Source organism: Lissotriton vulgaris, chromosome 4_1 (assembly GCF_964263255.1).
Source record: "Lissotriton vulgaris chromosome 4_1, aLisVul1.2, whole genome shotgun sequence".
In the NCBI taxonomy this organism is placed as follows: domain Eukaryota; kingdom Metazoa; phylum Chordata; class Amphibia; order Caudata; family Salamandridae; genus Lissotriton; species Lissotriton vulgaris.
Window position 1 is genome coordinate 32,211,702 of NC_141691.1, and position 23,197 is coordinate 32,234,898.

A 23,197-nucleotide genomic window follows, 5' to 3' on the forward strand; every position below is an offset into this window, starting at 1 on the left:
GGTGTCCCGGCGCTAGGACAGAAGGCTCAGAAGTAGAGAAAAGGATCAAGACTAAGTTCAGGAATAAATTCAGGACCTGGAGAACAGCCACGTTTTTAATTTACTACGAAAAAGGGATTCAGATGGGCTGAACCTAAGATCAAGTGGGAGGCTGTTCCAGAGTCTGGCAGTCATTATGCCAAACCCCCTGCCGCCCATTCTGGATCGTCGGAAGCGTGGCACAATCAGGAGGGGTAAACTGTTAGATCTCAGCGATCTAACTGATTGAGATACTACCACTCGCTTTTTCAAGTATCCTGGACCAAGACCGTTAAGAGCACGAAAGGCGAGGGTAAGAATCTTGAATTGGATGTGGCATGCGATGGGAAGCCAATGTAGATTCTTGCAATAGGAAGCAACCGACTGCCGATAAGGGATATTGCCAATCAGTCTTGCCGCCGCATTCTGCATAATCTGCAGACGTTCAATCAGATATTGAGGGGCACCGGCGTACAAGCTGTTGGCATAATCCAGGTGTGATGTAATGAGGGCCTGAATGATGGTTCTGCGGGCATCTATGGGGAGGTATGGGAAGATCTTTTTGATGAATACGAAGTTTCGCAAAACAGGCTGATGTGACCTTGTTAATTTGGGCTTTGCAGGAGAGAGCATCATCAAACTGGAAGCCAAGGTTGCGTACTGATTGGACAGGAGTGGGCGGATGGTTAATCACTATGGGCCACCACAAACTAGGAGACAGCAGCGTTTTCTGGTTAAAAAATAGGACCTCTGTCTTATCGGTGTTAAGCCTAAGGTGGTTGGTGGTCATCCAAGCGCAAACATTGTCCAGACAATGGCGGAAGTTGGCAAAGGTGGAGTCAGAGTGATCTCTAAAAGAGAACACCAGCTGAGTATCATCAGCGTATGAGATCACTCTGACCCCTCCAAGATTCCACCACTCTAGCCAAAGGTGCGAGATAAACATTAAAAAACAGGGGGCTCAGGGCAGAGCCCTGCGGGACGCCACAAAGAAGCGGTTTACCCTCTGATTTAAAAGGCCTGAGAACCACCTTCTGAGATCTTCCTATAAGGAAGGACTCAATCCAGGACAGAACTGTGCCACCAATTCCAGCTTGCCTCAGACGATCTAGAAGAATCTTATGTGAAACCGTGTCAAAAGCGGCGGATAGGTCGAGGAGGACCAACATGGCCTCCTCGCCCCTATCCACACACTCATGGATCATTTCAGATACCTCCAAGAGAGCAGTCTCTGTGCTGAAACCCGTTCTAAATCCAGATTGAGAATCGTGGAATGAAAGATTACTTTCTAGATATTCTGTCAATTGTAGCTGCACGCCCTTTTCCAAAATTTTTGCAGGTTTGGGGAGGAGAGATATGGGGCGATAGTTACTAAATTTAGCTGGATCAGCGTCCAACTTTTTCAGAATGGGGACCAGCAAAGCCTCCTTCCAAGCAGTCGGAAATTTGCCATGATAAAGGGAGGCATTCCAGATAGAAAGAAAAGGTTTGACCAATAAAGGAGCCAAGTCACCCATGACCTTGGCAGGGACTGGGTCAGAAGGGGAACCAGATTTGCACTGGGTAAACAACCTTAATGCGGTCTCAGTAGTCAACTCGTTAAAAGACTGCAAAGATGCAGTTTCCGGGTCCCTGACAAGGGGAGCCGGAGGAATCCAATCCGTAGGGAACGAGGATCAGATATTATCGATTTTCTCTTGGAAGTAGTCAGACAGGCCATTGCATAGTGCCTGGCTAGAGGGGTTCTGAGAGGCCCTGGTGGGAGGGTTGACAAAGTCCTTAACAATGCTAAAGAGGGTTTTTGAAGAGTTCTTAGCATTAGTAATTTGAAGAGAGAAGAAGTCTCTCATAGTGACTCATTTTAGTTTAAGGAACTTTTTTAGGGCGGTCTTATAATTCGTTTTAGACTCAAGGTCATAATTTTGTCGCCATTTACATTCTAATATTTTGCAGCGGCTTTTTTCCTCACGAAGGGCCGGAGAGAACTATGGGGCAGAGGGTCGGGTTCTAGCAGAAGTAATAGGTTGTAGAGGGACAATGGAGTCAATGGCAAGGAGCAGAGCGGAGTTAAGTTTGGACACAATTTCATCAATGTTACTAGACAGGGGGGCCGGCTGGTAGCAAAGTAAGGGATCCAAAGCCATACACGTAACTTTATGCCACTTTCTTCCCATCTCTTTACCTAGGACAGCAGGTCTGGGTCCAGAAAGCAGATCTAGGTCAAAAGGAAAGAGATTGTGATCTGACCAGGTAAGAGGAAGAGATGGATAGACCTTAATATTCGAGAAGTTAGAAAAAATTAGGTCGAGCGTGTGCCCAGCTTTATGGGTTGGACCCTTAACTAATTGAAGCAAATTCAAGCCCTGCATGGTTTCTAACAAATGAGTGGCCTGCGTACAGAGTAAATTGTCCACGTGAAGGTTAAAATCTCCAAGCACTATAAAGTGTGGGTGTTTAAGGGAGAGATCTGCCGTCAGGTGAACTAATGCAGTAGGAGGATTGTAAACTAAAATACCTGCAAGGATTACCGCCGCAGCATCTGCAATGGTAAAATACATAGCTTCAATCATCCCAATATTCGTGAGTTTACTAATGGTCAGATTAAGGTGTGATTTTAGGATAATGGCAAGGCCCCCTCCTATTTTGCCCCCTTCTCGATTGATACCCTTCAAAAGGTAACCCGGAGGAGTAGCCAGGTGGATATCAGGGTTGGAAGTGTCCCTAATCCATGACTCTGTGAGAAACAGAACATCCCAAGCGTCAGAGACAATTGACATCCAAATCTCACTGGAATGGCGTGGCAGGGAGCGGCAATTAATCAAACCCGTTTCAGCGTCGAAGGGTGAGTCGAGCGCTTGGCCAAGCTGGGAAGTGGAGAGGAGCGTTTGCACCAGGGAGGGAGAGTAAAGTTACATTGTGAGCAATTAAAGGGGGTGTCCTCCAGGTGGCAGGGGCAACAACGAGTAGTAGACAGACATCTCGCTGGTCTCAATTGAAGGAGCTGATCTCTATTCCAGCTAATACGACTAGAGTCCGTCCGACAGACAGGGGGACTGGCCTTAGGCACGGGCCAGGCATGGACAGGCACAGACGGGCTTGCTTTAGGCGCGCCCGCTGCGTCCGCCCGCTGCGCCCGCCCGCTGCCCGGACGGGAAGCCCATCTGTTTAAATGCATGAAGAGGAAAGTGGGAGGTAACCGAGAGCTGGACCGCTACCCTGCCTACCCCAAAGATGGCGGCTGTCCCTCTGTGTACCGGCGTCAGCGCCTGAATCGGCTGCGCCGGTGTGCAGAGCCCTGACAAGCGACTTCAGTCTCGCCTGCAGAATCGCCTCGCTGAGTGAGGTAAAATTGCACCATTAAAATATATACAGGCTTTAAAATGCTAACAGCTCACACGCGTTACAATTTGTATAGAGGGAAAGTAAGAGTGGCCCCGGCTTCCACCTCAGGGGAAAGAGAGTAATCCGTCTGATCAATTGCTTTCCTTTCCAGCAAAGGTCCTCAAGAAAGCAATTAACCAGCAACTCACTCAAAACCTAGAATACCACACTGTTTATGATCCCTCCCAGTCTAAATTTTGAGCAAATCATAGCACTGAGACAGCCCTGATGACATCAGAGCCCTCCTTGACCTGTCAAAAATGACAGCCCTCATCCTTCTGGACCTGCCAGCCATGTTTGATGCTGTATCCAATCACATCCTGGTCAGCAAACTCAACCACATTGGCATACAGGGAAATGCCCTCAAATTGATCACCTCATACCTCACCAGTAGAATCCAGAGGACCCATCTTCCACCATTCAGCTCGAAGCAAAAGAAGATCATCTGCAGAGGTCCCCAAGGATTGACCCCCGCCCCCACTCTCTTCAACACCTACATGACTCTCCAGGCTGATAAATTCAGATTGCATGGACTCAGCATCATCTCCTACACAGACGACATCCAGCTCATTCTCTCACTGTCCGAAGACCCCTGTACCACCAAAGCCTTATAGATGCATGATGAACATTGCAGACAGAAAACCTGCATCAAACGCAACAAGGACAAGACAAAAGTCCTCATCTTTGGAACTACACCTTGCCATGGAACAGCATCTGGTGGCCTAGACAACTCGGACCACCCTCTGGCATCATTCTGGATATTAAGTTATCTATGAAGAAACTAATCAATACAGTCACACATGCCTGAATCCACACCTTTTCAATGCTCTCGATCTACACCATAAGAAACATCACATAGGCCCTCATTACAAACAGACCACACACATTCTCAACCTCCAAAGAAGGACCAACACCTTATAAAAACTAAACTGTCTCCCAATCCAGAATAGATGCCAGTTCAAGACACTGATCCATAACTTACAAGGCATTGCACAACAAATGGCCAGTACTCTAATTCTACTCTTCTGGCTCCTAGACCTGTGCCAAGTTTGTGCCATTTTAGCTTATCCCCAGAGGACTTGGCTACTGTTCACTGTTGTAAGAGGACTTTACGTTCTAGGCGCACTAGCTATCCTTGCCATAAAAATACTGCCACAATCGGAAATCAGCTGCCCGCTCTTTCCTCTCTACATGAGGCAGGCCTGCTGTTAAATGCCAGATCTCTGGCACAAAATAATGTTGCCTTTAACGATTTTGTTTCTCAAAACAAACCACCCTGGGTTTTTATCACCAAAACATGGGGCTCTGAAACCGCTGGCCCAGATCTCATGGACGCAGTTCCTGAGGGCTATTCCCTGTCCAGACTTGATAGGACAAGGTGTAGGGATGGTGGGCTGGGAATCTTGTTTAGAGACCTCTTTACTTGTTGTACCAAACCTCTCTCTTTACCATCAGACACCTTTGAGGCAATGTATTTCTCCATTACCTTTCTCCCTTCTGAGTCTTTCTCTGGAATTCTCTGTTATAGACCCCCATGCCCTAAAACGACTTTTCCTTACGAAATTCTTAAACTCATTGAGCCCTATGTTGACAGGCCCCATTTCACCATTCTGGGTGATTTTAACTTCCATCTAGAGGCCACAGATTCGAAGGACATGCTAGGACTTATAGATGGTCTAGCTGCATGTGGACTGCACCAATTGGTCAATGGCCCCACACATCTGGCCTCTCATACGCTTGACTGCATTTCTTCTAATGATGCCAGACTTAGGACTGACACCCCTATTCCCCTCTCTTGGTCCGACCATCTGGCAGTTCCCTTTTTTCTTAAAGTAAACTCCAACCCAGGCAACAAACCAAAGACTGATGTTTGGTCCACTAGAAGGAATTATAAAACTATAAATGATAATACTCTTTCACCTTTTATGAACAATCTTAGGTGTCCTTCTCTGGAGGATCCAAATAGGGCTGCCTCTTATCTTTTTAATGCCCTAACTATTGCTATGGACTCTCTTGCCCCGGCCAAACTACGTTACTCAGCCCGAAAGAGCCCCTCTCAACCTTGGTTTTCTGACCGCCTAAAAACCATGCGTCAGAAATGCCGGCAACAAGAAAGGTCCTGGATTGCTCATCCTGATCCACGGGGGAAAGCCCTGCATAAATCCCTTCTTAGAGATTATAAGAAAGCGATAATGTAAGAAAAAAGGCACTATTTCACTAACCCGACTACATCCCTAAAATCCCCTAAAGAGCCTTTTTAACATTATCAACACTCTCTCGGCACACAGACCAGCTGACCCTACCATCGAAACTCAGGAACTCTGTAACAGCTTAGCGAGTTTTTTCCATGATAAGATTGCGGATATCTATAGTGTGCTCAAAATTAGAAACCAAGAGCATAACGCTAAGGCACCAGAATCCTCCCTCTCCATCCCTGATAGAAATGGAAAGACTGATGTTTTGCTGAAACCTTCACTTACATGTTGTCCCTCTTTATCTATAGAAGATCTCAATCTTTTACTTGATGCCACAAAGCCCTGCTCGCCTCTTGACCCCTGCCCGCTAAAAATCTTAAAATCTTGCAGAGGGTCGGTGCTTCCCCCGCTACTGGAAGTTATGAACTTCGCGATCCAAGAGGGTATCTTTCCCTCTTCCTGGAAAACCGCTATTGTTAGGCCTCTGCAAAAAACCCTCCTTAGACCCAGGGATCTTGAATAATTACCGTCCTATTTCCTTACTCCCGGCCCCAGCCAAGATTCTGGAACCTCACATAAATCAACATCTGTCCACTTATATTGAAAATTCCAACATGCTTGATAGCTCCCAGCACGGCTTTCGATCAGCTCACAGCACTGAGTCTGCCCTCACTGTTGTGACAAACAAAATTCGATCTGAGGTTGACAAGGGACATCCTTCGCTGCTTGTGTTGTTAGATCTCACAGCAGCTTTTGACACCATGTCCCCGTCAATACTGATCTCCAGGCTCAAGGATATCGGATTAGGAGGCACTGCCCTCAGTTTGCTCTCCTCCTTTCTCCATCACAGGGAGCAGAGAGTAAAAATGGACAACTTCCTCTCCGATCCCCAAAAGGTGCAATGTGGGGTTCCCCAGGGCTCTTCATTGAGCCCTTTACTGTTTAACATCTATGTTACCCCACTTGCACAGGTGGTAAGATCCTTTGGCCTGGACGTGCTGTCATATGCTGACGACAGACAGATCTTGGTATCCATCACCCAGCCAGTCTGTGAGATCGCCTCCAAATTTAGAGCTTCCAAGTTTAGAGCTTGTATGGAGGCAGTCTCCAATTGGATGACATGTAATTTCTTAAAATTGAACAGTGAAAAAAACGAAGTTATGGTCTTCGGAGGGAGCCAAGATCTCTGGTCAAAGGACTGGTGGCCTCCATCCCTGGGAGATTGCCCGACTCCCACTCCTATTGCTAAGAACCTTGGAGTACATATTCATCCCGCCCTTTCCTTCGACCCCCAGGTAAATAGGACAGTGTCTACTTGCTGTGGCACCATCAGAATCTTAAAGAACATTGCCCCTTACCTGTCCTTGGTAGCCCGGAAACAAGCAACAGCTGGCCTAGTACTATCGAGGCTAGATTATTGTAATGCCCTTTATGGTGGCATCAATAAAGACTCTATCCCTCGCCTCCAAATGGTGCAAAATGCTGCAGCAAGATTGGTTCTAAGCCTCCCTAGGAGGACGTCTGCAACAATGGCCAGAAGGGACCTTCATTGGCTCCCAATTCCATCTAGGATCTCCTTCAAAATTCTCTGTCTGGCCCATGGTGCTATCCATGGCTCAGGATCTGAAAGCATTAGATCTCTTCTGTGTGCCTACACCCCCACTAGAACGCTTCGTTCATCTTCAAAGAATAGGCTGGTAGTCCCTAGGTTTGCTAAGGTTAGATGGGGTGGTAGAGCCTTTTCCACCTTGGCTCCCAAACTGTGAAACTCCCTTCCACTTGAGCTTACCAGTCAATCCTCCTTGACAATTTTCAAAAAACTTCTCAATACCTGGCTTTTTTTCTCAAGCATATTAGATTCTTGCTCTCCCAATGGCCTTTGGTCTAGCTATCTGGAGTCTTGGACTTTCCATGTCTTTTCGTATTGCGCGGTATAAAAACGCCATTAATTCATTCATTCATTCACACATTAACTAATGCCTAAACTTCAACCAAACCTACCAGACACCTTCCACTCACTTCCTTCTCCCTTACCCACACCTCATAAATCCACCTAACAAACAGCGGAGCCCCTATTACTCAGCTGCAGGCCACACCCTCATGCAAATGAATGAATGCCCTGTCATGATAGCTCTGGCACTTTATGTGCACCTATGCTGTTAGTATTATAGAAGAGGTTGGCACAAGCTGCTACAGCCCCATTTCTAATTCCAAATTGACCCAAGGATGCACCAAGCAGGTGCAATCAACTTGTGTGCCCCCGGGGCACTTCCATACAATTGCCCCAGAATGTGTGATTGCATAATGTTTTATTCATCGGGCTCCACATGTTTGATTGGTTGATTCATTTCAAGGAAAGGTAAGAGCCAATCTTTCATGCTAGCTCACTTAAAGATGGAGAAAATCTTGTCCAAAGCCCTGATCCTCACTTGTTTCATTGTAACAAATTATAGGAACATGTTACTCCCCTTTGGAGTCTTTGGAATCAGTGTCATGAATGTAAGCATTGCTATTAAAATATCAGCTGGTGCAGAACACATACCCTTTGCCCTGAAGCTCGCAGAGTGCCTTTGCTACATGACTCCAGTCCAAAGCTCCGGGTTCATTCTTCTGCCACTTGTCAATCTCTGCGATGCTTTTATCAGTCGAGGCTCCAAGAATGAAGTCTGTGAAATTGTCACAGGCTGGATAAATCCATTCAAAGTACGGACCAAAGCACAGGTTAATCAGCATCTCTCCTTTCACAACACCTGTAAGAAAAATGAGCAGAACTGGGTAATTGATTGATTTCAAAAGAAATTACATTGGAGGTTTCCCCCTCAGATCTCTTTTAAATTCGAATTAAATTATCCTTTAGTCCCATTCTGAGGAGCATCTCCACACCTTTAACAAAAATATTAATGTTCAATTGCATTAAACTGAGCTAAAAAAGATTCAGATTTGGAAGTCATATATCTTGTCCAGAATGCATTAAAAGACGCATTGAAGAGCAATGAAGACGGAGTAAGATGATAGGTACTGATCTTCTGTGAACAATAAACCTATCTTGGTAGCTGCAATGGTCACAACATCAGTATCACTTCTTCAAAAGATAGGAGTTTACAGGGCTAGTGAGACAACACATTGATGTATTCCCATCTTGCAAGGGTGATAGTTTTATTAAGGGAGTGAATGGATGTTCTCGTTTTTTACTCTGTAGGACTCTTCATCAGGGGAATCCGTCATTGGGAAATCAGTACTATTGCATGCTAAAGTTAATTAAATAATAAACAGAGGAGACAGCATTAATGTATTCCTGGTACTTTGATACTGCAATGCAGAATGTCTTGATAAAGAGTTTAGGACAGTGTATATGACTGACGTGTCACCAAGCAAGGAGTAATAGGAGCATAATCAGAATCCAGCAGTGACTAAAGGGTTTACCACTCCCTCTCAGCATCTACCCTGGGTCTACCGTAAGCTTCAGCACGGGGACCTCTTGTATGTGCCTCTCCCTGGGCAGATATTTGGCACAATGTGAAGACCTCCTCTGCGCTGGCACGCCTATGGCTGCTCGGAGCCGATGCAGGCACTCTTGGCCCATGGTGCACGGGTGCCTGTGACGCAGCTTGGTTGGTTTTTGTGCAGGAATGGACACTTTCCTGCCCAAACACAATCATCTGAGGCACAATGCTGCACATGTTGAAAGAGGAAGAAATTAGGAGATATTATCTATTTCTCCTTGTTTCGCCTCTACTAGAAAGACAGGTTGATGCATTCCCAGGTTTAATTGCATTGGCAAATCAGGTAATGCACCAAATATGTCTTCGAGGGCAGAGTAATGCAAGGCAGTGAAAGGCAGTGAAAGGCAGTGAAAGGCAGTGCCTTGTGTTACTCTGGATTCACTCTGCCACGCAGACCTTGCGTGGCCAAATACATCTAACGGAAGTGCTTGCGCTGCCCTTGTGTCACCTTGTTTGATGCAAGGGCGACTCTAACTCTTGATAAATCTGCCCCGTAGTCGCCTTTCTGACTGAAGGACCACTTGTACACTGACGACACTCAGATCTATTTCATGCTCCCCTTGCAATCCTCCTTGCAATTGATCAGTATCAAAACGTGGAGCGATCCTGTTCAGGAAACGAGGAGTGGGATCATTTATTGAGGAACAATCAAGGAAATCCCCTCACGATATAGATACAACACATTTTCTGAGTAGTCTATGTTACATTTTCAAACCTCTCAATTCCAACTTCTATTGAAGATGTTTACTCTATCTTTTATGAATATAAAACACCCTTTACTAGTTTACTACACTTGCTTGCAATCAGAACCACTTTGAATGTGTATGTAGAAACATGCAGTCCTCAAATATTATATTGATACAGAAATACAGGGCAATACTATACACATATATAAAAGTTCTGACTCATAACAGGTTAAGGACTTTGACTCTCAAATGAATAACAATTAATACATATTTACAAGTAATTCAACAATAACAACATAGAAAAGTGTCCAACATATATACTATGCTTTTTTTTACGTATATATTGTACTTTCTTTCTTAGTGACTAAATAACCAGCTCGCGACTTCCCTGAGCAAGAACCCACCCACCAGCGCAACGAACCCAAGCCAAGCGGCCACCAACCTCACGAAGTGGATCAGTGACTGCGCAGACAACCTCGCCCCCCTGAGGACCCCACCTAGCAGACCCAGTAGCAAGAAAGCCCCATGGTTCACCGACGAGCTCAAGAGCTCCAAGAAGAACTGCCGAGCCCTCGAGAGAACCTGGCACAGAGACCCAACACCGGACAACATGACTGCCTTCAAGCTCGCCACCCGAAAACACCATCAACTCATCCACGCCACCAAGAAAACTGCATTCAAGGAACGACTGGACAACAACGCACACAACAGCAAGGAACTCTTCAACATCGTTAAAGAGCTCTCCAACCCCAACACCGGAAACAACAACATCACCCCTTCGCAAGACCTCTGCAACTCCCTCGCCTCCTACTTCAACAACAAGATCGCGGACATACACAACAGCTTCAGCACTCAACCGACGCACGCCACGACCGAACCACCACCCCCCACCACCACCCTCCGCGCCTGGACCCCGATCAGCACCGAAGACACCGTCCGCACGATGAACTCCATCTACTCCGGATCTCCGACCGACCCCTGCCCTCACCACGTCTTCAACAAGGCCAACGCTGTCATCGCACCCCACCTGCGGGACATCATCAACACCTCCTTCGACACCGCTACCTTCCCGGAGAGCTGGAAGCACGCCAAACTCAGCGCTCTACTAAAGAAGCCATCAGCTGACCCCACCGACCTCAAGAACTACCGCCCCATCTCGCTGCTCCCGTTCCCTGCAAAAGTCATCGAGAAGACCGTCAACAAGCAGCTGGCCGCCTTCCTCGAGACGAACGGATCCCTCGACCTCTCGCAGTCTGGCTTCCGGGCCAACCACAGCACCGAGACCGCCCTGATTGCAGCCACCGATGACATCCGAGCACTGCTTGACAACGGAGAAACAGAAGCCCTCATCCTCCTAGACCTCTCCGCGGCCTTCGACACTGTCTGCCACCGTACACTAGTGCAGCAACTCAGCAACGTTGGAATCTAGGAGAAGGCACTGGAGTGGATCATCTCCTTCCTCGCCGGAAGGACACAGAGAGTCCGCCTCCCCCCGTTCAGATCTGAAGCCACCAAAGTCATCTGCGGCGTTCCTCAAGGCTCCTCGCTCAGTCCAACCCTCTTCAACGTCTACATGAGCCCCCTCGTAGACATCGCATGCCAGCACAACCTCAACATCATCTCCTACGCCGACGACACCCAGCTGATCCTCTCCCTCACCAACGACCCCGCCACCACCAGAGCCAACCTTCACGAAGGGATGAAAGAGGTAGCCGAATGGATGAAGAACAGCCGCCTGAAACTGAACTCAGACAAGATGGAAGTCCTCATCCTGGGATCCTCACCCTCCGCCTGGGACGACTCCTGGTGACCCCCCGCCCTAGGCAGCGCACCCAAACCAACAGACCACGCACGCAACCTAGGCTTCATCCTGGACTCCTCCCTCTCCATGACCAGACAAGTCAACGCCGTCTCCTCGTCGTGCTTCAACATCCTGCGCATGCGACGTAAGATCTTCCGGTGGATATCCACCGAGACCAGGAAGACGGTCACCCAGGCCCTCGTCACCTGCCGTCTGAACTACGGCAACCCCCTCTACGCCGGAACCACCGCCAAACTCCAGAAGAGACTCCAGCGGATCCAGAACGCCTCAGCACGACTCATCCTGGACATCCCCCGTCGCAGCCACATCTCCGGACACCTCAGAGACCTGCACTGGCTCCCGGTCAACAATAAAATCACCTTCCGACTCCTCACCCACGCAGACAAAGCCCTACACAACCAAGGCCCAGGATACCTCAACAGCCGCCTCAACTTCTACGCTCCCAGCTTCGATCGACCGGCCACACCCTCGCCGCCGTCCCCCGCATCTGAAGAGCCACCACAGGGGGACGGTCCTTCTCCTACCTCGCCGCCAAGACATGGAACTCCCTCCCGACCCACCTCCGCCTGACCCAGGACCACATCGCCTTCAGGAAGCAACTCAAGACCTGGCTGTTCGAGCAGTAGCGGACCCCTCTCCACTAGCGCCTTGAGACCCTCTGGGTGAGTAGTGCGCTATATAAGTGCTTTTGTTGATTGATTGATTGATTGACAAACATACACATAGACAGGGAATGCCATATATAGTAATAGTTCACTAAACTAATACCTTAGTGGTTATAAATTTTATTTGATCTTATCACCCACAGCTGTATGGCCCTCCCAGGATTGGGGCACACACACATCATTTACCCCATTTGTTGCGTTAGTCGGCCCAAGGCCGTCACCAGCACTCCCTCCGTTGAGCTGCGCAAGTCCGTTGGCCGACGTGGCCCCGCCCGCTTATGCAAATGTTTGCACCGCAGCGGATTCTACGCCACGCTTAAGAGTTTAAGGAACTTTAAAGTCCAAGCATTCTAGATCTTCTTATTTTTTTATAATTTTGTTATATGTGTGTTCCTTTCAGCACAAGCTGTGTGCCCTCAAATCCTTAAAATTAGGCTAATCTGTTTTGACTTTCTAGATGGGCCCATCACTTTAATAGAGGTCTTCCTCAGAGCTTGAAGTTGTAGGGGATACTGTAAGTCGAACATTGAGAAAGGCTAGATTTAAATAACCAGAGTGCTTGTCATGATAAATATTAACTACATTTGTCCCTGCATGATCATGTACCTTTCTTTAGTTCACTAGTTATTCAGTATGTCACAACATAGCTGTTTGCCTATACTGTGAGGTGCTGCGTAGAGCTCAGCTACTAATTAGAATTAAACTCAGAGGGGAGAGAAGAAGAAACTCATTGAGGCATTTAATCATGGAGTTTTTTTTAGGGTTTTCCATTACTTCTACTGGCTGAATGGGGTGAAGATAATAAGCAAAACAGTCTTAATTTTCATCCAGATATTTGAGTCCTCCTTAGTTGGGAGGCATCCCAAATTTGTGTTGCCATAATGGTGAGGCTGGAAATCAATTCACTCCTGGTGCTAAGTGTGAGAAGTTGGACTGGCATATGCTATCCATTATCCTAGTGGTCACCTTGCACCAGTCCAAATTACCCTTATTGATGGTAGGTTTAAAGACAACCTGTATAGAAAGCTATCCTAGTGATAGCTGTGGAGAGCAGCCTTCAGGCTAAGTCTTGAAGGAATGTAAAGCAGCTTGTTTTACCAGTCTATAATCTCATGAATTACTAAATGAAAGGAGAACCATACCAGGTTTATATATAAAATATATGTATTTATTTTGAACACATCCATCTAGTCTCTTTATGAGGATGGTGGCAAAAGTACATACAGTAAATGTATTTAGCACACAGTAAATTAGCACATTATACATTGAGCCCTAGGGGCGTACCAAATCATATATTACGAAAGTGGTATAAGAACCACAACTGACATAGATACAAGGCCTAGAGCCTTTTGAACCACTGGGGTCACCAGTAACCACCCAAGGTAGTGACACAGGGGACCCACGGGGGACACGTGCAGTGTCTAAACACAGCTGTGAATCACCATTAACTTCTACGGGGAAAGTCGCGATTGGAATTTTAAAGATTATGGACACTTGGAAGAGGATTTGGAGCAAACCCCTTTAGAAATAGGCAGTTCTAGAGTCAATACACACTGGAGCACTGGAGTATTCGAGTTACCTCACCCAGGGAGCCGGGTGCGTAGGTATCTGTTGATGTCGGGTTTCATTGTCATTTTCAATGGCGATCTGCTGCAAAATGCTGCAGGCAACCAAGTCGAAAGTGTCCCGGTGGATCCAAGGATGGATCGAAGATGCAAAGAATCTAAAAGCAGAGTTGACAGAGTCTGGGTCACTAGCAAGTGACCAAAAAGGTGATGAGTGGATGCCCACCAATGTCGGGTGCTTTCAGATGAAGAAGGTGAAGCTTGACTCTTCAGCCAGGAGGAGCAGTAGGCATTGACGACAACCAGGAGCTGGATTTGTGCTGTCCCACAAAGGATGTTGAGTGCTGCAGCGTCGGTATCCTGATTGGACCCAACAAGCCTTACAGCAACCCAAGCAGAAAGCAAAGAATGGTGTTGGTGCAGAACAGCAAGTTCTGAGGGACTCACCACTTGGTGGGGAGTCAGGGCAAGTCTGGAGCAACCAGGAAAGCCCAAGAAACAGAAAAGTTACCTTTGTGGGGACCCACCAGTCGATGGACCAGGGATCGCGAAGGGGCCTCGAGCGGAAATGCTAGAAGCGGGCCTGAGGTTCCGTGACGATTTGAACCCGTGTTTTCAATGTTGTCGGAAATACATAATATTGGTATCAGCGAACCGCAAATGATCTATTTAGTATATCCTGGTGTTTTCGCTATGCTACGAGCAAGAGTACTCCTGTTATGAACACATTTCTGATCTACTCACGGCATCCATCTTAGATCATGGCAGCCATTTTGTGTTTCTTGCCCTCACATACGCAATAACCTCTGATCACTTCATTTCGATTAAGGACACGTAGCCTTAGCCGGAGATTCACCTCTTTCATGGCACGTGCACCTTAAACGAGATCACGCTGTAGCTACATGACTCGACAAAGGCTGCCTCCTCTGCCCGAGGCCAGCCCAACTGAACTGGTTCTCGTGTCCATTGTCCCGATCATGATTAGGCGGCCGAAGCCGGTAGCCTTGCCCATTTACAACCCACAAACATCCCTTATCCCGCTTTTCTATCTTCCACACCTGGCTCCGTTCCTTTCCTTCTGAATCTTTATTAGGGGGAGGTAACGAAATTTACGATGAGGCGGTCCGGCTCTTGAATGCAATATTGACAAGGGATTGTGATGAACTAGTGGGAACCCCTCTTCGTAATGTTTGGTATCAGATTTTATCGACGGTTCCTGTGTAACGCCAAATATTTATTGTTTTAGACACAAAGGTTTTGAGAATGTATTACATGTAAGGAATTCGCCCCCAGCTTAAACATTAGTATATAAGGAGCAACCCTCTTTGTACAATTTGAACAGGCTCCTAGAATCTGCCCATGTGTGGTTTCTGTGACTTCTGTGTCCCTGCAGTAATAAACCTTTGGTCTTTGACGCCACCATCGAGAAGCCTGTGTTTCTGTTCATTTGCGCACCAAGGCAGGTGGAACTCCGGGGTCTTTGGGTGTTGTTCCCTGACACCTCTGGACGGAACCAAAAAGTCCATAACTCCAATTGGCGCCCAACGTAGGGCGACGTCATTCGGTACCGGTCCAAAAGCCTGAAGAGTTCGAGAAGCTTCGTGTGAAGATTCCTGAGGGAGGCGCCCCACTTCATCGATCCCGGCATATCGCAAAAGTGGCCCGAAGTTCTCTTCCACGAGGGTTCCCGTTCAGGACGGCTGCAGTGGGCCGTTGCCTTGACCGTCGCCCTGTCTTGGACCCGAGGTGCAGTCCTTAGTACAGCAAAACGTGACGGGTTTCTCCTTGGTGACGTCTTCAGTGCCTCAGTTAAGTATTTAGTGGTTGCTAGCTAGTTGGTTACTTCGTGAGGGTTGTTAAAATCCTTTTTGGTTCTATGTTTGGTTTAGTTTCGTAAGATTATCATTGGTTGTTCTGGTTACGATAATCTATTTGGTTTAGTTTGGGTATCGATACATCAGTTCGTTTTGGTAGGCCTAAAGGTTCTTGGTTCAGGTGCACATATCTGTTTTGTGTTTTGTTTGTTTTGTGTTCCGGACTGAAAAATGGTAAGTCGGAGAAATTGTATGTTGTCGTGCTTTGGTTGCAACAGTGACTCACGATTGGAGGACTCATGTCTGGTTCCTCCGATTGGGACTCCCTTATATGATTTGTACTGTAAACATGGTGTGGGCCCTATATCTTATAATGAGGTGTGGGTTCGCTACACTGAGAAAGATGGTGTCCTTAGTTGGCCACTGCATGGTAGTTTTGAACCCGAAATTCTTGATAATTTAGAAGCGAAATTGTTTAGGAAGAAAGCCCGGCCGGCAATGTTTGATTCTTTCCGTTACTGGCGAAAGGAATCCAAACAGAGAGAAATTAAGAGGTTAAAGAAAGAACAGAAAGAGAAAGAAGAGTTGACTCTGGAGCAAGCGGCTAAGCAGCTGCAAGATAACGAGTGTGAGAAGGCATTAGAAGTGGCCATTAGAGAGCATAATCTAGCGATCGACAAGTGCTATCCTGCCTTGCCATCGAAAACAGCTAAGATACTAGAGGACCCCGAAAACGATCCTCTGTTGTCTTATCTGTTACGGTCACCTCCACCGTATGCACAAGGTGCTACGGCTCCACCTGTACCGAATGTTCAATTGCCGGTTGCTGGACAACTTGGTATTCCCGCTCCTGCCCCTCAGAATCAAGTTCCTGTACCTCCTGTGGTTAATGTGAATGTTCCTACGGCTCCTCCTCTTCCTGGGTTGCCGACTTCTATACCTGTATCTGTCTCGCTTACACCTACTGTTCCACAAAGTATCTTCCTCGATACTCCTACTGTTACGCTATCTGTTCCTACTTCTACTGTGTTCTCTACGTCTGCGAGTGTGTTGACTCCACTTTCTGTTCGTCGAAGAATCACTGATTCTGTTTCTAATATGCTGTCTCCTTTCTATAAAACTCTAATTAAGACTCCTACTTCTGACTCTGTTCAGAGACGTAGCCAGCATCCAAGCACTGAGGAACGGGGAATTTTAGATTCCACGGCTCTCAGATGGATTTCAAAGAGTAGGAGATATAGTACGAGAGACGTGCTAGATACATTTATGCAGTGGAAGGAACCAACGCAACGGTATGTCTTTGATGAGATGTGTTCGCTGTTACGTGAGGAGATAGAAGAAGATGATGTTGAATCGAATTTAGAAGACTTAATTAAGGTTCAGAAAGAGTTTGCTGCAGGTATGATAGTAGGTGAAAATATAGAAGAAGCGATGGAACTGATCTTAAGTTTTAGAAATGATCCATCTCTTCGCTCACCGAGAGATTTAGAGAAAGGTAAGACAAAGCTAAGTCGCCAATATCCAATGAGGGAGGTTCCTCCAATTTGGCGCGAAGCTGTGCAAGCTGACCCACCGAATGGTATTGCAGCTGCTCCGGCGCAATTCCAGAGAGTATGGATACACATTCCGTGGAAGCGAGCCGAAGTACTAGCAGTGAAACAGGCCTTGCCAGATCCGCGTAAGAATCCTGCTGGATACTATAAGGAATTAACACAGACAGTTGAGGCTTGTATAATGAACTTAGCAGACATTGACATGTTATTTGGAAATGTAGTTCCGCAACCAGTGTGGGCTAAAATTCGTAGAGAGGATCATCAAGTTGCCTTAGGTGGTGATTGGGCGGCTATCACTGCAGCGGATGGTCAGCAAACGGGTGGTGCAAAACCTGAACCCCTAATTGCTAATCTTCCAGGTAGGATAATAGACTTAATGAAGACTCTAATGCCCGCATTGCGTGTTAATTGGGACAAGTTATCCGCATGCAGGCAGAAGAAAGACGAAAGTGTCTCCGACTTTTTCACGAGGTTCGAAGAGACTTTTGTAGATCATAGTGGTCAGGATATGAGCACAGAAGGAGGACAGAGACTGTTTGTCGATAAATTTGTGCATAATTTGTTACCTGAGTTATGCAATAAATTAAAGGATTCAGAGAGTGCGTGGGCTGTTTCTACAACTGCGCAAATACTTGCAACTGCACAATATTATGAAAATAGGGATAAAGAGGAAAAAGAAAAATCAGACAAGAAAACAAAAGATTTAAAGACTAAAGTTCTTTTGCAACAGGCGTATCCGCCTCGCACGAATCAGACTAACACGCAACAGAATTCATATCAAAGGACAGATTATAGTTCACCGAGGCCTCAATATCAGTGGAACCAGTGTGCGTACTGTAAGAAAGAGGGTCACTATAAGAATGAGTGTCCAGTCTTAGAGCAAAATAATGCAGCAGCAGCTCAGAGAGGTCGTGGTGGTTTTGTGCAGAATTCTAGAGGTCGAGGGCGAGGTGCTATGCCTCCACAGACGAATGATCGTCCTTCCAATCACTTTGATCAACGAAATGGACAGTCAGCCCAGCAAAATAGATCTCAACAATATCTTGTTGAAGACTATTGTGAAGCGGATGAGGGATTTCAACAAAATGGGTACTAGGACAGCCATGGACAGAGAGAGGGAGTAGTATCAGTTCCAGTGGATCAGAGTGGGCCTTATGTCGCAGTAGCAACATCAGGTGTAGTCGAACCGTTTCTGTTGGATACTGGTGCCGCAAAAAGTTCTATCATTCATGCGAAACTCCCTGGCGCACCTTTGTCTGGCTCAACAAATGTTTCTGTAGGTTTTTCAGGCGCCCCTGTTTATAACCCCATATCTGGTCCTTTGTCTATTTCTGTTGGACCGTGTCAATTGAAAGCACCCCTGATTTTGACGACAGGTTGTAATGAAAATCTGCTTGGTTTAGACTTGTTAAAACGATTATATGCGACATTGTACTGTTCTCCGGAAGGAGTACAGCTTACATTGGGTAAAAGAATCACCTCTCCGATGTACTTGTCAATGGATGCACTTCCGCCAGAGCTGCGTTCACTCCCTGACTCTCTTTGGGCGACTGGTCCTAATGATGTAGGCCTTTTAGAAATACCACCATATGTAGTAACTTTGAAAGCAAATGTGAAGTTTCCAAGAATACCTCAATACAAAATATCTAGTGAAGGTGAGCGTACACTTTTATTGATTGTGCAAGATTTGATTAAGAAAGGTGTGGTTGAAGAAACTAGAGGAAATGTTTGTAATAGTCCTGTATTACCGATTTTGAAACGAACTGATCCTACAAAACCTCCAGTGTATAGGTTTGTCATCGACCTCAGAGAAGTTAATAAGATTGTGATTCCGCAGTTTCCTGTGGTTCCAGACATTACTGCCTTGTTAACATTGATTCCTGCTACAGCTACTTGGTTTTCAGTCATCGACTTGAAGAATGCCTTTTTCAGCATTCCGATAGCCGAGGAAAGCAGAGATATTTTCGGCTTCTATCTAGGAGGTCGCAGTTTCAGATTTAAACGCGCTCCTCAGGGCTACTGTGAGAGCCCATCTATTTACAGTCAAGCATTAAAAAGCCAGTTAGATTCCTTTGTCCTTCCTCCAAGTTCTGCTCTAGTGCAGTATGTAGATGATCTTCTAGTGGCTGCTGATGACAGGGAAACTTGCAAAGCAGCTACGGTTTCGTTATTGCATCACTTGTCCAATTTGAATCACAAGGTATCACCTTCAAAGATGCAATACTGCTGCCAAGAAGTGACCTACCTAGGTCATCTCTTGTCAAAGGAGGGAAGGAAGTTGACCCCAGAGAGAATAAAAGCAATTACGCAGATGAGTGTTCCACGCACACAGAGAGAAGTACGTGCCTTTTTAGGTATTACCTCTTACTGTAGGCAGTGGATCCCAAATTTTTCTCTTTTAGCGAAACCATTGGTAGCTTTGACTGGGAAAAATGTTCCGAGTCCGGTACCATGGTCTGATGAATGTCAGGAGAGCTTTTCTGAGTTACGAAATGCACTATGTTCAGCTCCTGTATTGGGTACACCTGATTACAGTAAGCCATTCACGCTCTACGTTCATGAGAGAGAAGGTTGCGCGTTGAGTGTTCTGACACAGAAGTTTGGTGATAAACAACGCCCCTGTGCGTATTTCTCATCAACATTGGATCCGGTAGCTAGAGCGTTACCTAGTTGTTTGAGAGCTACAGCGGCAGCTGCGGCTTCCATTCGACAATCTGCTGGTTTGGTGATGAACAACATGCTAGTGGTCATGGTTCCTCATGCGGTGGATACACTCATGAATCGAACAAAGACACAACACCTTACCAGTGCGAGACTATCTGGTTACGAGCTGACATTACTAGCGAGTCATATTCAGATCAAAAGATGCAATGTATTGAATCCAGCAACATTGTTGCCCGCTAATCAAGAGTCGAGTGATTCCGAGCCACATGATTGTTGCTTTAGAACGGAGGAAGAGACAAAAGGACGAATTGACTTAAAGGATACTCCATTATCAGATCCAGATGGCACATTGTATGTGGATGGGTCATGTTTTAAATTGGAGAATGGTGATGTGACTGCTGCTTACGCAGTAACGACTTTGAAGACGATTGTGGAGACTGCAAGAGTGAGTCAGAATTCTGCCCAAGCTGCAGAATTAATAGCTTTAACCAGAGCGTGTGTTTTAGCTAAGGGAAAGAGAGTGAATGTTTTTACAGATAGCCAGTACGCATTCGGCGTGGCCCATAGTTTTGGCCGTTTGTGGAGAGAAAGAGGTTTCATTACGTCCCATGGGACTAAGATTCAACATGGTCAGCTAGTTAACGATCTGTTGGAATCTCTAACCTTGCCGACTGAAGTTGCGATTGTGAAGTGCAGTGCTCATAAAGCAATCACGGATGATGTTGGTCGTGGGAATGCTTTTGCTGATGAGACCGCTAAACAGACAGCTAGAGACATGATGAGTAGAATGTATGTTGCTACGTCTGCAAGGTGGATTGCTGACTCTGGAATGTGTGAGGATACAATGGAAAGTGTGAAAGAGATTCAGAAAGAGGCAACTGAGGAGGAAAAACGTGTATGGAGAGAGAGTACGGGCAAGTTGGATTCGAATGGGTGTTGGATTGATTTGACAGAACAGCAGCGTTGGATGTTGCCTGATGCGTATGTGCTTGCAGTGGTGACGATGGCGCATGGAGTAGCGCATATAAGTTCTAAAGGAATCTGTAAGATGTTGGCTCCAGTCTGGAAGAATGATGGGATCAGTAAGTGTGCAGAGAGAGTGGTGAAAAATTGTATGGTATGCCTGATGCATAATCCCGGCAAGGGAACTCCAACTCCTGCTGGTCACTTCGCTCCTCCTTCCTGCCCCTTCGAAGTGATTCAGTTAGACTTCATTCACATGGATCGCTGTAATAATTTGAAATATGTCCTGGTGGTAGTTTGTGCTTTTTCCAGGTGGATCGAAGTATACCCACTAAAGGACAATACTGCCCTATCAACTGCCAAAATTATTCTCAAAGAATATTTCCCTAGATTCGGTATGCCACGGATTGTATGGTCAGATAACGGAAGTGAGTTTATAGGGAAAGTTATGCAGAGTGTATGTGCCAGCCTAGGTCTGAAACAAAAGTTTCACAGTGCGAACCACCCTCAGTCTGCTGGTTTAGTGGAGGGTTACAATGGCACCCTCAAACTGAAACTAGCTAAAATACAAGCATCCACAGGTTTAGCCTGGCCAGACGCACTTCCTTTGGCTTTGTTATCAACGAGAGCAACTGTACATTCTAGAGTGGGGCTTAGCCCTTATGAGATAGTGTTTGGCCGCCCGGCAAATATTTGGGGTGTGCCGAGGCCTAAGGAGTTCTGTTCTCTAGAATATCCTATGTTGATAGACTACCTTTACGACTTGACTGCTAAATTGAGTCTTATTCACCAACAGGTTTTCGATGCTTTACCAAAGCCTCCGAAGAGTCCAGGGCATCAGCTGAAACCAGGAGATCAAGTGGTTATCAGGAATTTCGCGAGGACGAAGAATCTTCAGCCCAGATACATCGGCCCCTTCCAGGTCCTGCTTGCGACGAGGACAGCAGTTCGTGTAGCTGGTCGCAAGCATTGGGTACACGCATCCCATGTTAATCGTGTACCTTTGCCACTTCCTTACGATGACTGGGTGAAGAAGGGAATTGGTGCCTCCGAATTTGAACGCACGCCGAAATTCATCCCTTTCAGCGATGCCGAATTGATCACTGACTCTCCTCCTGAAAAGACTCCTTTGAACTCTGAACATTTGTCTCCTGCATCAGAAAAAACTCTGCCATCTGCGAACTTGAACACTGCAACAGCCACCAGTGATACGCTATTTGCCGATCAAACAGTACCTGCTAAGCAAAGATATAATTTACGAAACCGTAAAATGGACAAATAAAGCAGGCAACTGCATATTGTGATATTTTGAAATATTGAACTTTTGCCTTCAGCCAGGAAGTTTGCTATTGTTTTATTGTTTTTAAAATTGCCTTGCCGTCTGGGTAGCCGTAGGGTCGTGGCTGTGTGCCTAGTTGAATCTGCGGGGGTCTGACACAAGGTCGATCTTTCTGTTAGTTCTGGGAACTCCCAGGGCTGATAGAGGCATTTTCATCTACGTACACATCATCAGTGGTCGCGAGCGGATTGTAGAAGATGGAGCTTCCTGCGCTGCAACGAGAAAATGTGATTTATGTTCGCAGAAACAGACTTTACAGAATTCTTCACAGCAAATGCTTTTTGATGCAATGTGCCATTACATTTTTAATTGTTTTGATAACGTTAGTGGGTGGAATCGTTTTCAGTATAAGTTTGATTTTTGTGCCAGTAACTACAGTACCTCCCCTTAATCCTGTTTCTTCTACTGTTTCCTCTATACACTCTTTTCACTCATTTCCTGAACATGAGCAAGCTCGACGCTCAGAATTCATTAACAACACTTTTGTACAGCTCTTGCACCAACACCAACTGGTAGTTAACACTACAGACTGCTGGGTGTGTGGCTTGATACCCCACACTATGGATAAAGGCATTCCCTATCTGGTTTTGCCTTTCAGCTACAATGGATCATTTCAGGCCCTTCAAACGATCTTTGCTTATGCCCTTGAAACCTATCCTCCACGCCCACCACGTTCCACTAAATATAACTATGCCAACAAAGCCTTAGTCCAGGGAATTATTGACATGATCAAGGACGTCAATAATACTCCATCATACCCTAGAGACGAATTGCGAGTATATTTAAGTTGGAATTCTTCAGAGTATCGCCTTAGTTTGGGAGAAAGCAAGCGTAAAAGCTCAACTCCAATCTGGGTCGTACCTCACCGAGGTCAGGTCTGTTTGCAAAGTAATGGGAGAAATCCGAGAGCTCAGCTAGGGAGGAGTGAGTGCGTAGAGACTTATGTGTTTCCGGCTAACTCTTCCCCTGCCTTCCTTACTGCTAAGGGTACCTACTTCATCTGTCGAGACCAAGCATATACATGGTTAC

General features: G+C 46.3%; 1 protein-coding gene across 1 annotated transcript in view; it reads right to left on the reverse strand.

The window, feature by feature from the left end:
• The window catches only part of LOC147718279 (nicotinamide N-methyltransferase-like), a 78,301-nt gene that overhangs the window by 22,854 nt on the left and 32,250 nt on the right, over positions 1-23,197 (reverse strand). Inside the window, exon 2 of the mRNA XM_086966676.1 lies at positions 8,137-8,344. Within this exon, the coding sequence (XP_086822802.1) occupies positions 8,137-8,344 (208 nt within the window). The remainder of the gene's footprint in view (positions 1-8,136; positions 8,345-23,197) is intronic.